Raw genomic sequence first — 14,404 nt, 5'->3', positions numbered from 1 at the left:
ACTCAAGATAAGAAAAATCCCATTATTCAAGAGAGTATCTGGTCCCAGACATCCTGGGCCCAGTGATAACAAACAGGAAGAATACTGATCAGCTCTGTCTGGCCCTGGAATTTGCTTGACACAGGAAGAGGTGCTTTTAGTTCACTCAGAGCTTAAATGATTATCAAGGGACAGTGTTTCTGAGGCTAGGGAGAAATTGGGGTCTGATTACAAGCACCCAAACATAAGCACCTAAGCATAAGCACCCAAGCACCCCAACACTACCACACACTAGCCATGTGACCTTTGACACCTCTGGGCTTGAGTTGTCTCATCAGTAAAATAAGGGGATTAAATTAATTGACCTAGAACATGCTTTACTGCTCTGAATCTATGATCCTATATGGTAATTCATCAGAATAAAGATAATTTCTTTCTCCTTGTAACCTAAAACATTTATAATTGAAGATCCTTGGTAATCTGGAAATAAATGGAAAGGAGTATGTCTACTTAGGAAAAATCAGATTTATATTTAGGTTGTGAGTTTCTAGCTTTTCCTTACCATGTTTGCCTCTCCCTGAAAAATAATAATTCATAAAATTCATATAGTCTAGACTAGGGGTGGGGAACCTGCTACCTCGAGGCCACATATGGCCCTCAAGTGCAGCCCCTTGACTGAATCGAAACTTCACAGATGTTACAGATAATTACTTTTTAGCTGTTCCTAAATGGTTTTACTTTTTCAAGTCATATCATACTCAGGTCTACTTCTTTAACCTATTCCCTCACCCTCCTCCCCTCTAGAGATCGGTTCCTTATCCTCTCCTCCCTCCCTATCCCCTTACTGTTTTATTTCTTCTGAATTTAGAAGAATTTGAAACTCTTCTAGATATATACATATTATTCCCTCTTGAACCCATTCCCAATGAAAGTAGGTTACCAGAACTACCAGCTTTCTCTCCCATCGAATTCTTTTGTGTTGATTCTTCTTCTTGCACCTCATTTGTATAAAATAATTACTCTTTTTAGCTCTTCTGAAACAATTTTACTTTTTAAAGTCCTATCATACTTGGGTCTCCCCAAGTTTTTCTTACAAACTACCCAGTTACTCATGACAATCTTAGACATACATTGTTACATTTTACATATGTAAAAGGTAAATGGTCTGCCCTTATTGAATCCCTTGTAGTCAGTCTTTGGTATGTACCTTATGTTTTTCTTGGCTCTTGTATGGCAAATCTTCTGTTAAGTTCAGTTTTTTTTTTTCTTAACAAAGTCCTTGAAAGTCTGACAGTTGATCAAATTTCCATTTTTTTTTTCATTCAGCATTATGCTTAACTTTTCTGGGTGTGATATTTTCGGCTGGAACCATTCTTTTTTTTTCTTTTTTTTTTTTTAATTTATTTATGGTGTATAAATTTATTTTTACCACAAGATTTTGAATTCCATATTTTCACCCCATCTTGCCCCTCCCCCCACCCCAAGATGGCATGCATTCTGAATACCCCTTCCCTTAGTCTACCCTCCCTTCTATCTCTCCTGCCCCTTCTCTTATCCCCTTCCCCTTCTGTTTTCCTGTAGGGCAGGATAGATTTCTGTACCTCATTTCCTATATTTCTTATTTCCCAGTTGCATGTGGAAACATTTTTTTTTAAACATGTGTTTTTAAAACTTTGGGTTCCAAATTTTCTCCCTTCTTCCCACCCCACCCACCCTCATTGAAAAGGCAAGCAAGTCAGTACAGGCCATACATGTGCAGTTATTCAAAACACTTCCAAAGTAGACGTATTGTGAAAAACTAACTCTATTTCCCTTAATCCTATCCTGCCCCCCCCATTTATTCTATTCTTTCTTTTGACCCTGTCCCTCCTCAGAAGTATTTCCTTCTGATTACCCCTTTTGAAATCTGCCCTTCTCTCTATCACCCCCCTGCTCTCTTGTCTCCTTCCTCCCCTATTTTCCTGTAGGGTAAGACAGATTTCTATACCCAATTGAGTGTGTATGTTATTCCCTCCTTAAGCCAAATCCTATGAGAATAAGATTCCCTCATTTCCTCTTACCTTCCTCTGTTTCCCCACCACTGTAAGAACCTTTTCTTGTCTGTTTTGTGCAAGATAATGTACCCCATTCTACTCTCCCTTTCTCTTTCTCCTAGTATAATCCTCTCTCACCCCTTAATTGTTTTCTCCAGATATCACCCCTTCATCTTCAACTCACCCTGTGCCCTCTATCTGTCTATCTATCTATCTATCTATCTATCTATCTATCTATCTATCTATCTATCTATCTGTCTCTGTCTGTCTGTCTATCTATCTATCTATCTATACATACATACATATAATTTTTCCCCTCCCACTACGCTAATACTGACAAAGGTCTCATGAATTATAAATATCATCTTTCCATGCAGGAATGTAAACAGTTCAGCCTTAATAAATCTCTTATGATTTCTCTTTCCTGTTTACCTCTTCATGAGGAACCATTCTTTTGCTCTTCAATATATAATGTTTTAAGACCTGTGGTCCTTTAGTATCTCCACTGCTAGGTCTTGTGTGTTTCTAGATGTGGCACCATCACATTAAAATTTTTTTTCTTGTTGTTCTTAATATTTTATCCTTGAGTTGGGGGTTTTGGAATTTGACTATAATATAGCTATGAGTTTTCCTCATAGGATCTCTTTCAAGTGGAGATTGATGTATTTTTTTCTATTTCTACTTCCCCCCCTTGTTCTAATGCTTCAGAACAGTTTTCTTCAATTATTTGTTATATTATTGTAGCAAGATTTTTTTTATCATAGCTTTCAGGTAGTCTGATTATTCTTATGTTTTCTCTTCTCGATCTGTTCTCCAGTTCGGTTGTTTTTCTTATAAGATGTTTCACTTTCTCTTCTATTTTTTTCATTCTTTATGTTTTGTGTTATTATTTCTTGATCTCTTATAACTTTGCTGGCTTCCCCTTGCCCACTTCTAATTTTTAAGGTGTCATTTTCTTCCTTAAGATTCTGGATTTCCTGTTACAGTTGGTTGACTTTCTTTTCATAATCTTGTTTTTCTTGATTGTTCTTATTTTCTTTTTTTAGTTTTTCCTCAATCTCTCTCATTTGATTTTTAAAATTCTTTTTTAGGCAGATGACCATTTGACATTACTCTTTTGCAATAGAATAGAAGAGGGTTTCTTTGCTTCACCATCCTCCTCTGAGGTCTTATCAGTTTTCTCTATTCCCATAATAACTTTCTATGGTTGGATTCTTTCTCCTTTGATTGTGCTTTTTTTTTTTGTAGCAATAGCTTAAGTTTTGTAATCACCTCTAGTCCTGGGGTATGTTCTTCAAAGTTGGTTTTGGTCAAGGGGCTGCACTTGAGAACCTAGAGGGCCAGATGAGGCCACAGATTCTCCACCCCTGGTCTAAATCTTAGATTTTGGGGGTAGAGTGGGGCGGGGAGAGATAATGTTTATTTTTGTCCAGAGAAATAATCTCATAATCTTCCTGCCTACAGTGAGATTGATGTATGAAACTTGAAATATACTTGATTTTTAAAGAGCCAAGGATTTAGTTAGTCTCTAGCCCCTCTTTAATTTTATTAAGTCAGTTCACAGGGCATATTAGAAAAGATGCCTTAAGAAATATTCTCCTAATTGGGTTATGTTTCTAAATTTCATTTCCTTTTCCATTAGCATTATTTTATAACTTGTGTGCCTACAGGGTGTTGTACTTAACAGTTAGAAATTTCTTTTGTCTTTAAGAAGCTCTGATCATAAATTATTTGAGAAGTACTTAGGTAACACAAAAATGAATAGTTTTAAAAAAATTATTCCATGGAAATGTAATAGCTCTTTGGCTGGAGGAAAAGATATTATCTTTGAAAATAACATATTTGAACATGATTGAAAACCTAGATTTTTTTTGTTACCTGGACTTAAGTTTTAAAGATTTTTGTATAAGAAAGGACATAACCATAGTGGCTGTCTATGAGTACAAATGTGATGTTAAAATTCCATTACCTTTCTTTGGTCTTAAGGATCATTTTTGGTCCTAGGAGTAATAAAGTTAATACTTATGTGGAAATAAATGACGCTTTATGACTTCAGTACATATTAACAATTTATTATAAAATAAAAATATTAAAATCACCCTGTTGTCTTGATTTACTCTTCACATGACTGAAATATTGTGTGGTTAAAACCAGAATGAAAAAGTAGCTTTTGGGCAGCTAGGTGGCACAGTGGATCGAGTACTGGCCCTGGAGTCAGGAGGACCTCAGTTCAAATCCTCAGACAATTGACACTTACTAGCTGTGTGACCCTGGGCAAGTCACTTAACCCTGATTGCCTAGCAAAAACAAAAAAAAGTAACCTTTTCTATTTGAAATGGAGGGATCATTTACAAGAGATGCTCTGTTGATAGATGAAGCTTGTAAGAATAATTGTGAACTCCATACTCAGATACAGATTGACCTATAACCTTCTCTTCAACTTATAAGGCCATCAGTGTTAGTTAAGGAAAAAAAAGTTTTGGTACGTGCTTAATTTGCATGGTTTCTCTGATTTGATTAGTTATTTTATGATTACTTGTTAAACAGTTATCAGCCAGTCACAAAAAAAGAAACTTTAAAAATGTCATTTCTTTAGCTATAGTGTGTTGTCCAGAATTACAACCATGATCATTTGGGAAAAGATCTTGACCTTTCTATAAGTCTGAAATATTTACTTTTAAAAATGCCTACTTTTCAGCACTGCAAAGTGAGATATTTAACCTTTTAAAACCTTTTAAATGAATTAGGCTGCAATATTTATTAAAATGCCATGACTTGCTAGTTAATTTAAAATGTGTTCATTGGGTTGCTTCTGTTTGCTTTCCCAGTACTCTGACTTTGCAATCTCTCACACACATATGCTTCAGGATGAATAATTTATCTTTTATCCCATAAATATTGCATCACTTGATTGTTTGCGTAGTGCATTTTTTACATTTGTTTAGAGGCATCATTTCTATGTAAAGTAGATTTCATGGGGTGTTTGCAATTTACCATGTCACTGTTAACATTCCAGATGTTGAATGTGGAGGAGGTTTTTATATCAGAAGCTTGGTCAGTGACATTGGCAAAGGTAAGGATAGATGAAAAAGAATTACTACTTAGGGAGCTATATTCTTTTTTCAGTATTCAGTTTTTCTACATCTCGTGAGTTACCAGCCCTGTGTTCTGGACTCCCTTGCTTGCTTTCGTGATAGTATTGTTAGGTTTATGGCCTGCAATTTCTAAACATCAGCAGTGGCAGTGAAATGCTTGTGATAAGGAGAGGAAGATAAAAGATGAACAGAAAAGTAAAGAAGGGAATAGAAAATAAAGGGGCAAACAGTTTTTTAATAGTAATTTTCAGTTCATTTTTGTTGCCCAAAATAGATGAAAATCAGTAAAGATTTTGCTTTTTTTTTTTTTAAACAACCCAATATACCTGGGTGAGTTGCACTTAACTGAACCCTTAATGAGTCAGCTGTGGTCCAAAGTGCAAGGCTATAAAATTATCCTTTAAAAAGTTGTTTGGGGGGATGCTTCCATTTTAAAAAAGGTATAAAACCAAAATCTCTTGGACAAGCAGAAATAATATTAATATTCTGGCTTTCTCCGTGGGGGGAGGGGAAGGACTTTTCCCATTGAAAAAGAAAATATTATTATTTTTTTAATCCCAAGTGATTTTGTTGTGTGATTTATTCTTCTGGATTATTCCATTTTTATTTTTAAGTGAGATACATATATATATGAGATTTAAACCTTAATCTTATATAAAACCAATATAAAATGTGAAACAAGAAACCTGTCTTAGGGGTTGTTTTTTCCCCTTTTTCCTGCTGTAGAACTTTCTTCCTGTGCCACTGTGCAAGAATTGACCCGAACTAAACAGGGACCATTTACACTAGAGGAACATGCTCTTCGTGAAGACAAATGGACAATTGATGGAATAGCACAATCCCTAGAGCGCTGCATGCCTCTTCTCTCAGTAGAACCTTCTGTTAAAAAATTAAAAACTGAAGATTCTAAAGTACAAGCTGCAAGCTCAGAAGACAAAACAATAAGTCAGGTTAGGGAAAAAGATGGAGTTATTGGAACATCTTAAGATTGGACTGGGATTGTTATGTTTTCCTGGTTGAATTTATAATCTTTTATGTGCAAAACAACAAGCTGCATTGTTAAAAAAAATAATTCTCTCTTCTCTGTCTCTTTCTTTCTCTCTCTCTCTCTCTGCATGGAAAAAAAGTCCGTAATTTCTTATTTCTACAACATGCTGTTCATCTGATACATTGCATTATAAATGGGTTTATCAGTAATCTAACTTCTTTGCTATATCCTTAAATGATCTTTTAGAATGTTTTTGTGTTATCATATTGACAATAAAAATTTTAAAATTTCAGAAAACTTAATTTTCTGAATTTAGTCACTCATCAGTAACCTACACCAATAAATAAGTTAAATGTATTTTCTAATCTAATGAAAACAAAATTATTATTGTACTTTGTTTTCATTAATTCAAATTTATTTATTGGACTATCCAGAGAAATTTTGTTGATAATCCACTGAAGACAATATCATGCTGAATTGTTTTTTAAACAGAGCTTAAAGTGGGCCTTTATGCAATTCATTTGCTTCATGAACGTAATTTTGGGGAATTAATCATTATAAAGAAATATTACTTGGATAAGACTATATCTACCTATAACAATATATTTGTTAGTTTAAGGCTAGGTACCAACCAGATACAATAAATATCTGTAAATGGACTCTAATTATAATTACCTACTGCCTTCATTAATAGGATTAAAATAGGTAATGTACTCTTTATATTTATCGACTCGGATGATTATTCCATGAAAATAAAAGATAAAGCAATTAGGGCTTATTAATTGGTAGGTAGCAAAGGGACTCTTGTGTTAGTGGTTGAATCAATGATACAGTAGACTTGATCTACTCCAAGCCATTATCTAATGCAACATGCCCTTCATATTTTCCTTTTACGTTGGGGATTTTGGAGCAGGGAATAGGAAAGTTTTATTTATTTATTTTACTAGAGTGAAAGTAAAGTATTTATCTTTCTCTTAAAAAAAACTTTATCCCTACCTGTGACATTTTATAAAAACTTCAGTTATTGTTTTGAGTGATACTCATTGGCTTTGACTAAGATGGCTTTATTACATTTCCAGTTAGACTTCTGCTCTAAATAAGTCTTGATTATTATGCTTTTTTCATTGGGTTATACTGAGAGTCCCCCAACTCTTTCAACCACTGCAATTGCATAATTTAGAAAGTATAGTCACTAACCAATATTCAAGTTTATGGGTACTAGGGACTTCATATTTTACTTTATAGGAAAGTATAACGTATTATTCTGTCTTTAATATAGTCTCTCTTCACATTCTTATAGTTCAAAAGCAAGACCATTGAAAATTTCTCGAGATAATCATTTTAAGTTGTTTTATCCTCTAAAACATTTGATTATAATTCCACATTAAAAAATACAAAATAAAATTAATTTTAATTGTAGTTAATCTAACATTTGCTATAAAATAGACATAATTGTTTTGGTAGACTGTATCCCCATATACAGAGTATAATAACTCATGTTTAATGAGAAGGTTTTTTTTAATTAATTTTTTCAAAATTAGGTATTTCTTTTCTCTCCTTGCTCTCCACTAGGGAAACAAACAAACCACCCCTTTTTTAAATGAGTATGCATAGTCAAAAAAATTCTCACATAGGCTGTGTTAAAAAATGTGTATCATTCTATATATTTAGTCTTACCTCCTTTTTGTCAGCAGGTAGGTAGCGTTCCTTATCATTGGTCCTCTGGAATCTTAATCATTGCATTTATCAGAGTTAATGAGAAGTTTTTATGCCACTTGGTTTCACATACAGTGTTAAAAAGAAATGGTTTTTTAATGATACTTTAATTGTAATAGCAAAATGATTTTTGAACTTCAAATTAAAAGTTTGTAATTTGAATTTAAGGAAATTTAATGCCCTACAACTTGTGAAAACTAGTGGAAATATATGTATTTTAATGACATTATAATATCGATTCATGTAGTTACTGAGTTCAAATGATATTTTTCCTAATGTTGAGGTGACAGGTAATTGACCAGTTCTATTTTATAAATTTCAGTGTATAAAATGACATTTAATTGTTTTATATTCTTCTGGTCATTTTGCAAAAATGAACCAACTAATTTAGTAGTTCCAGAGTCTCATGTATATATTTCAATTATATATTTTCAACTACATTCTTTCCAATCTTCTCCTTTCCTTTAAAGAAAAGATTTTAAATTTATAATGAGTAAAAATGGTAAAGGATTCTTTTGTATTTACTTTAAATCCATAAAGTCTTGAAGTTGAAAAAAGGATCTTGGAGGTCATTTAGTCACTATATTGTGAGTAGGACTACCTGCTACAGCATTCTGGACATTCACTTGAATGGCCATCCAGCATTCACTTGAAAGCAATCCATTCCATTTTTAGACGACTCTTTACTAAGAAGGTTTTCCTTAATTTAACTTGAAATCTCCTTCCACAAACTCCTCCCATTTACTATTATACAGGTTGAAACCTTCTTTAAAATTTAAAGACAACTATTATGTCTGTCTGCTTCTCTCTTCTACCCTTCTTATCACTAGTCTTCTCCAGATTTGTCAATATACTCTTAGTTCCTTAAAGCAATACATAGTTTCAAGTCTTCATCGTTTTGTTGCTATCCTTTTATGTCATCAAGCTAGTCCGTATCTAACATAGTGAAATTTAAAGTGAAAGGATCTGTGTTCATCTATGATCGTGTCTGGAGAATTGTGGTCTTAGGTTTTTTTGGCTGGCAAGTCACAATTAATATTGAGCTTGTAGTCCAGCAAAGCACTTAGCTCTTTCTCACATGAAATAAGTTTACTCCATCTTGTAGGCAATTTTTTATTTAATCCAAATGTAGGTCTTTACATTTCTCCCAACTAAATTCCTTATTAGGTTTGGCTTCATGTCCTAGATTGTCATTTTTGGGTCCCAGATCTGTCATCCAACTATTAAAATATTCTTTCAGCTTTGCGTTATCCACAAATATGCTAAACATCTTATACTTGGCTTCATCTAGGATATTGATAAAAATGAAAATCACTAGAAACCTCCTTCTGAATTTATATAGATCCTTCTTTGGGTCCAGTTCAACCAGTTCCTAAATCCACTTAACATCATTCTGCATACCTTCATCTTGTCCACAGGAAGAGATAGACTTTTCAAATGCTTTCCTTGGTATACTATATCAGGCATTACCTTGATTTCAATTTAGTAAGCACTACTGGTATTTCTTCCCCATCCTCAACCAAGGGATTTTTTTTTTCTTTTTCTTTTTTTCAACCATTGAGAAGGTTCTAAAATCTTCAAAGGACATTGCCCTGGCAGCTCTATGGCCAACATAAACATTCCTGATATAAAAGGTTTTTCAAAATATGCTCCTAACAGAAAAATCCCACAGCGTTTTATTTGGCATTTTTAATTTCTGCTATTCCTAAAGGGTTTGTCTCACTTTCTTTTGACAATTATAAAGAATGATATCAAAGAATCTCTGCTTATGATGTTTCAGATTGATTATATAGTAAAGCGTTAACAATTTGCAGTTCCCTGATTTAAAACTCAGTTTAACAAACTTTTAATGCCCATTGTGTGTAAAGTGCTGGGGACACAGAGACAAAAATATAATTGTCCTTGTCTTTAAGGAGCCCCTGTTAGAGGATACACAAATCCAACGTTTATTTGAAGTTATGCCAAGTTATTTTAAGAGAAAGCTGGGCTAAAATTATACTGTTACTTAGTATGGGCATATCTCAAACTAGGCAAAGTTTTATAACAGAGTCACCCTTGTAGTTAAGTCTGTTCTCCATTTGGGTTGTTAAATATCACAAAGAGATGGTTAGTGCTTTATACCAAAAGGGTAATTTACCCTAATCTTACCCCTGTTACAAAGATATATTCGCAAAGATACCAAGTTCATCAATCCACCTAAACTGCTTCTCTAAGATAAGGGAAAAGAGACTAGGGGAAGCAAATGCCCAGCTCATGTAAGTTAAAAGTCACTGCCTATTGAATTTCCTACTCTAGCCTTTTTAGTTTGTTTTTGCATCTCTGGCACTACCATAATGCCTTGGACATTAATTAGATGCCTAATAAATATTTGTTGAACTGAACATAAGAAGGAAAAGTTAGGGGAAATTTGGCTTCTGAACTCCTAGATTCCAGGTCTAATCAATAACTCATGCACTTTGCACAAGGGCCCAGTATTTTTCCTTCGCTCTATTCTTTTGCATGTCTGTGTACTTTCCTCATCTGTGGGCAATAGCTTTGGGGTTTGTTTATTTATTTATTTGGATAAATAATTGCTAAACTTGGGTTTTACTTTTCACTAAGCAGCATAGCCTAGCCCAGCCCTCTACCCATGATTATATTTTCAGGCTTCTATAAAGACATTTAAAAATTTTATAGTCTAAATTTTGATCAACTTCAAACATAGCTTCTATATATGTTGTTGCTTAGGGAACTAACTATCCCATGTGACCTTGTTTCACCTGGTGCTAGAGGCCTTTCTTCATGGGGCCAATTAATAAATGAACCTTTTATTTATACTCAAAGTTGATGTCATTGGTTGACTATCAATAGGTAGTCATTTTTTCCTAATGTGAAGAGCTTGCCTTGATTGATCTACACCCATACCTTGCTGCATGTATTCATAAGAAAGTTAAATACAGGTGAAATCAGAATCACATAGAAAAGATCCGAGCAGCCATCTAATTCAACCCATACACAAAAGGAACTCCCGCTGTATAGCCTCTTCATGAAAACTTTCCATGAAAGAGATCCCACCACCTCTTTTTTGAAAATAGTATTTTTTTTCAATTACATGTAAAGATAAAATTTAACATTGATTAAAAAAGTTTTGAGTTCCAAATTTTTCTCCCTCCCCTTACCCCTTCCTAAAATAGTAAGCAATTTGATATAGTTTTTATATGTTCAATCATGTAAAACATATTTCCATATTAGTAATGTTGTGAAAGAAAAAAACAGACCTAAAAGAAAAAAAAACACGAAGAAAATAAAGAGGAAGTAGTATGCTTTGATCTGCATTCAGACTCCGTCACTTCTCTCTGTGTATGTGGATAGCATTTTCCATCATGAGTTCTTTGGAACTGTTTTGGATCGTTGTATATCTAAGAAAATCTAAGTCATCCTTAGTTGATCATTGCACGATGTTGCTATGTATAATGGAGAACCCATCACCCCTTGAGGCATCCCATTCCATTTTTGGGAAGCTTTAATTGTTAGGGAACCTTTTCCTGACATGAAGCCTCAGTTTGCCTTCTTGCAGGTTCAGCCCAATGTACCTGGTTCTGCATTCTGGGGCCAAGTATAATCCTCTCTTGTGACAGTTTTCAAATATTTAAAGACTACTGTGTCCTCCCTGAGTAATGTATTCTCCAGGTCTGTGATAGCAGAGTCAAGAGAAGATTGCTTGTGATCATGTATAGGTATTTGTGCCATGAAACTTGAAGAGAGAGTATTTAAAATGCCTAAGAGAGCCTTACCCTTGTTAAAGACTTCAGAAATGTCCATTTATATTATTGTGCCCATGATAAGTCATTCTGACCTATTTATTAGCCAGTTTCTAATGATTTTGTACTGAACAACAAGTTGTTAACCTAGTTGTAGTTGCTTTGCATAAATATACTTTTATTTATTTTTAAATTTTTTTTTTGCTTTTTTGATGAGGCAGTTGGGGTTAAGTGACTTGCCCAGGGTCACACAGCTAGTAAGTGTCAAATGTGTGTGGCTGGATTTGAACTTGGGTCCTCCTGACTGCAAGGCAGGAACACTATCCCACTGTGCCACCTAGCTGGCCCAATATACTTCTATTTCTTTAACATTTATTTTCCAATTTAGATTTTTTTCATTAATTCATGTCACTTCTATTTGTCTGAATTAGTGAGGATTTAGTTTATCATTTTGGATTTTCTATTCAGATAAGTATACATTTTGAGCCAGATGGAATAGTAATGAATGAGTCACTGCAAAGCAAAAGGTACTTTATTTCAGGCATACCATGCTTTTTGTGGTGCAAGGTATAAGAGTGCCAGGCCTGGAGTCAGGAGGACTCATTTTCCTGAGTTCAAATCTGGCCTGAGATATTCTTAGTTGTGTAACCCTGGGAAAGTCACTTAACTCTATTTGTCTTAGTTTTTTCATCTGTAAAATGAGCTGGAGAAGGAAATGAGAAACCACTCCACTGTCTTTGCCAAGAAAACCCCATATGGGGTCAGACACAACTGAATAACAACAGTTTCAAAAGAATAACATTACAAATAGTTAAGGGTTTTATGCATTGAAATTGTTACAATGACTATAGTTTAATAGGGTTATCCTGAAGCTACTTTAAATTAAGTCATTTTAGCAGATCTAGTTTGCCTTGCTAACAATAAGCTTACTTGGTAAACCATATTTTAATTTTCTGAGTTAAATTATTTGGAAACAAATAATGCCTAGATGTCATTTGAAATAGCTGAAATTGACATTTTATTTCTTTTCCAAGTTCAAGATTTTTAACTGTAGCAAGTTGTGTAATTGGTATGTATGTGTGAGCCGATTCTGTTCTCTTGGTTCAGTACCCACTCACTGGAAACTCCTAATTAGATTCAGCTTTTGAAACTAACTTAAACTTCATATCATAATAAAGCGACACAGTTTAATTAGATTAGAGGAAGTGTGGTAATATCAAAAAGCATCAAACAACGATAATGTAATGCTTTCATTTCAATCCAGTATGATCTCATCCACCCTTAGGCTAAAGTCTGATTTTCCCCTACCTCTGCTTCATGTATCCATAGGCGTGGAGGGCAGGCAATTCCCTTACCTCCTTCTAAACTTGCTTTTTTGCCACCACAGCACGATAAGGGAGTAATAGTTCAGTCTCTTATGAAAATGGCTAGGGAAGCTGGCAGCAGCTCCTGGGGCACACTGGCTCCTCATGCTGCACTGATCATTGATTGCTCTAGCTCAGCAGGATGAGAATGGATCTCTGCCTGAATGTCATGCCTTGCGGTACTAGAGAAGTTCCTGCCAATTGCACCCTGGCCCCAGAGAGGGAAGGCACATGTTCACAGTCATGTTAGACTCTTCTTCCTTTCCATCTCCCTCTTTGTCTCCACTAAGTGCCAAGTATCCTGTATCAGAAGCATCCCACTGGAAAACACCATTCAGAGACATCTAGGGACGTATCTGACCAGATACTCAGATATCGTAATGATAATAGCTACCATTTATACAGCGCTTTAAAGTTTGCAGAGAGCTTTATATACCTTAACTCATTTGATCTACCCAACCCTGTGAGGTAGGTGCTATCATCATCCCCATTGATGAAGAAACAAGCATAGTACAGTTTAGTGACTTGCCCAGTGTCACACAGCTGGTAATTAATTATCTGAGGGAAAATTCAAACTCGGGTCTTCCTTGACTCCAATTTCTGAATTCTATTGTCTGTGCTATTTAGCTACCCCTTATACAAGAACACCACATTCTAACTTAAACTCCTTTTGTATAGGTTATTTCACTTAAAAAGTTTAGTTATGGTAAATAAACTCAATTGATTCATTTGGACCGTTCACATTCATTTTAGGTTTTCAGGCTAAGAAAATGCTGCAACTAAGCTAATAAATGTAGAAGCTTATGTAAAAAAAAATTCAGCATTTAGATAAGGGAATTCAAGCATAGAAAGTCTCTGAGCAAAGTATTAGTAGAGCCAAGACTGGATCCCAGATATTCTAAGTTCTTATTCTCACAGCTCATGAGAGTGGTACAGATGGTTGTTTTCTTCGGATACTCAGATTCAGATTGTAATATAGTGGTTCAAATTCAAGTGTTGCAATCAAATGGTTATTAAGTACCTGCAAAGTACAAATCATCATTCTAGGTGTAGTAAAATTAAATGGGTCCCGATCTCAAATTGCTTACGATATAATTAGGGACTTTATACACCTACATACTCTACAACAGGGGCAGCTAGGTGGCACTGTAGTGCACAAAGCACTGGGCCTGGAGTCAGGGAGACATCTTCCTGAGTTCAAATCTGGCCTCAGACACTAGCTGTATGACCCTGGGCAAGTCACTTAACCCAGTTTACCTCAGTTTCCTCATCTTTTTAAAAAAAAAAAAGCTGGGGAAAGAAAGAGCAAAATTTACACTTTTGCCAAGAAAACTCCCAGTGGGGTCGGGAAGAGTTGGGCATGAATAAAATGACTAAACAGCAGAAAGCAAAATAATGGAAGTGGTATTTTAGAAAGTATAAATTTGGAAGTGATATATCAGATAGATGCGGGAGATTAATGAAGTAGTCTCAGCATGAGGTGATAAAC

The 14,404-nt window shown here is 34.7% G+C and overlaps 1 protein-coding gene across 1 annotated transcript in view; it reads left to right on the top strand.

Annotated features, from left to right (window-relative positions):
* The window catches only part of TRUB1 (TruB pseudouridine synthase family member 1), a 49,688-nt gene extending 36,946 nt beyond the window's left edge, over positions 1 to 12,742 (top strand). Inside the window, 2 exon segments of the mRNA XM_020988141.2 lie at positions 5,029 to 5,085; positions 5,834 to 12,742. Of these exon segments, the coding sequence (XP_020843800.1) occupies positions 5,029 to 5,085; positions 5,834 to 6,093 (317 nt within the window). The 3' untranslated portion in view covers positions 6,094 to 12,742.
* The last annotated feature ends 1,662 nt before the right edge of the window (positions 12,743 to 14,404 follow it).

Source organism: Phascolarctos cinereus, unplaced genomic scaffold (assembly GCF_003287225.1).
Source record: "Phascolarctos cinereus isolate Bilbo 61053 unplaced genomic scaffold, phaCin_HiC Scaffold_3;HRSCAF=262, whole genome shotgun sequence".
In the NCBI taxonomy this organism is placed as follows: Eukaryota; Metazoa; Chordata; class Mammalia; order Diprotodontia; family Phascolarctidae; genus Phascolarctos; species Phascolarctos cinereus.
Note: the sequence above shows the minus strand (reverse complement) of the source record. Positions and strands in the feature narration are given on the sequence as shown.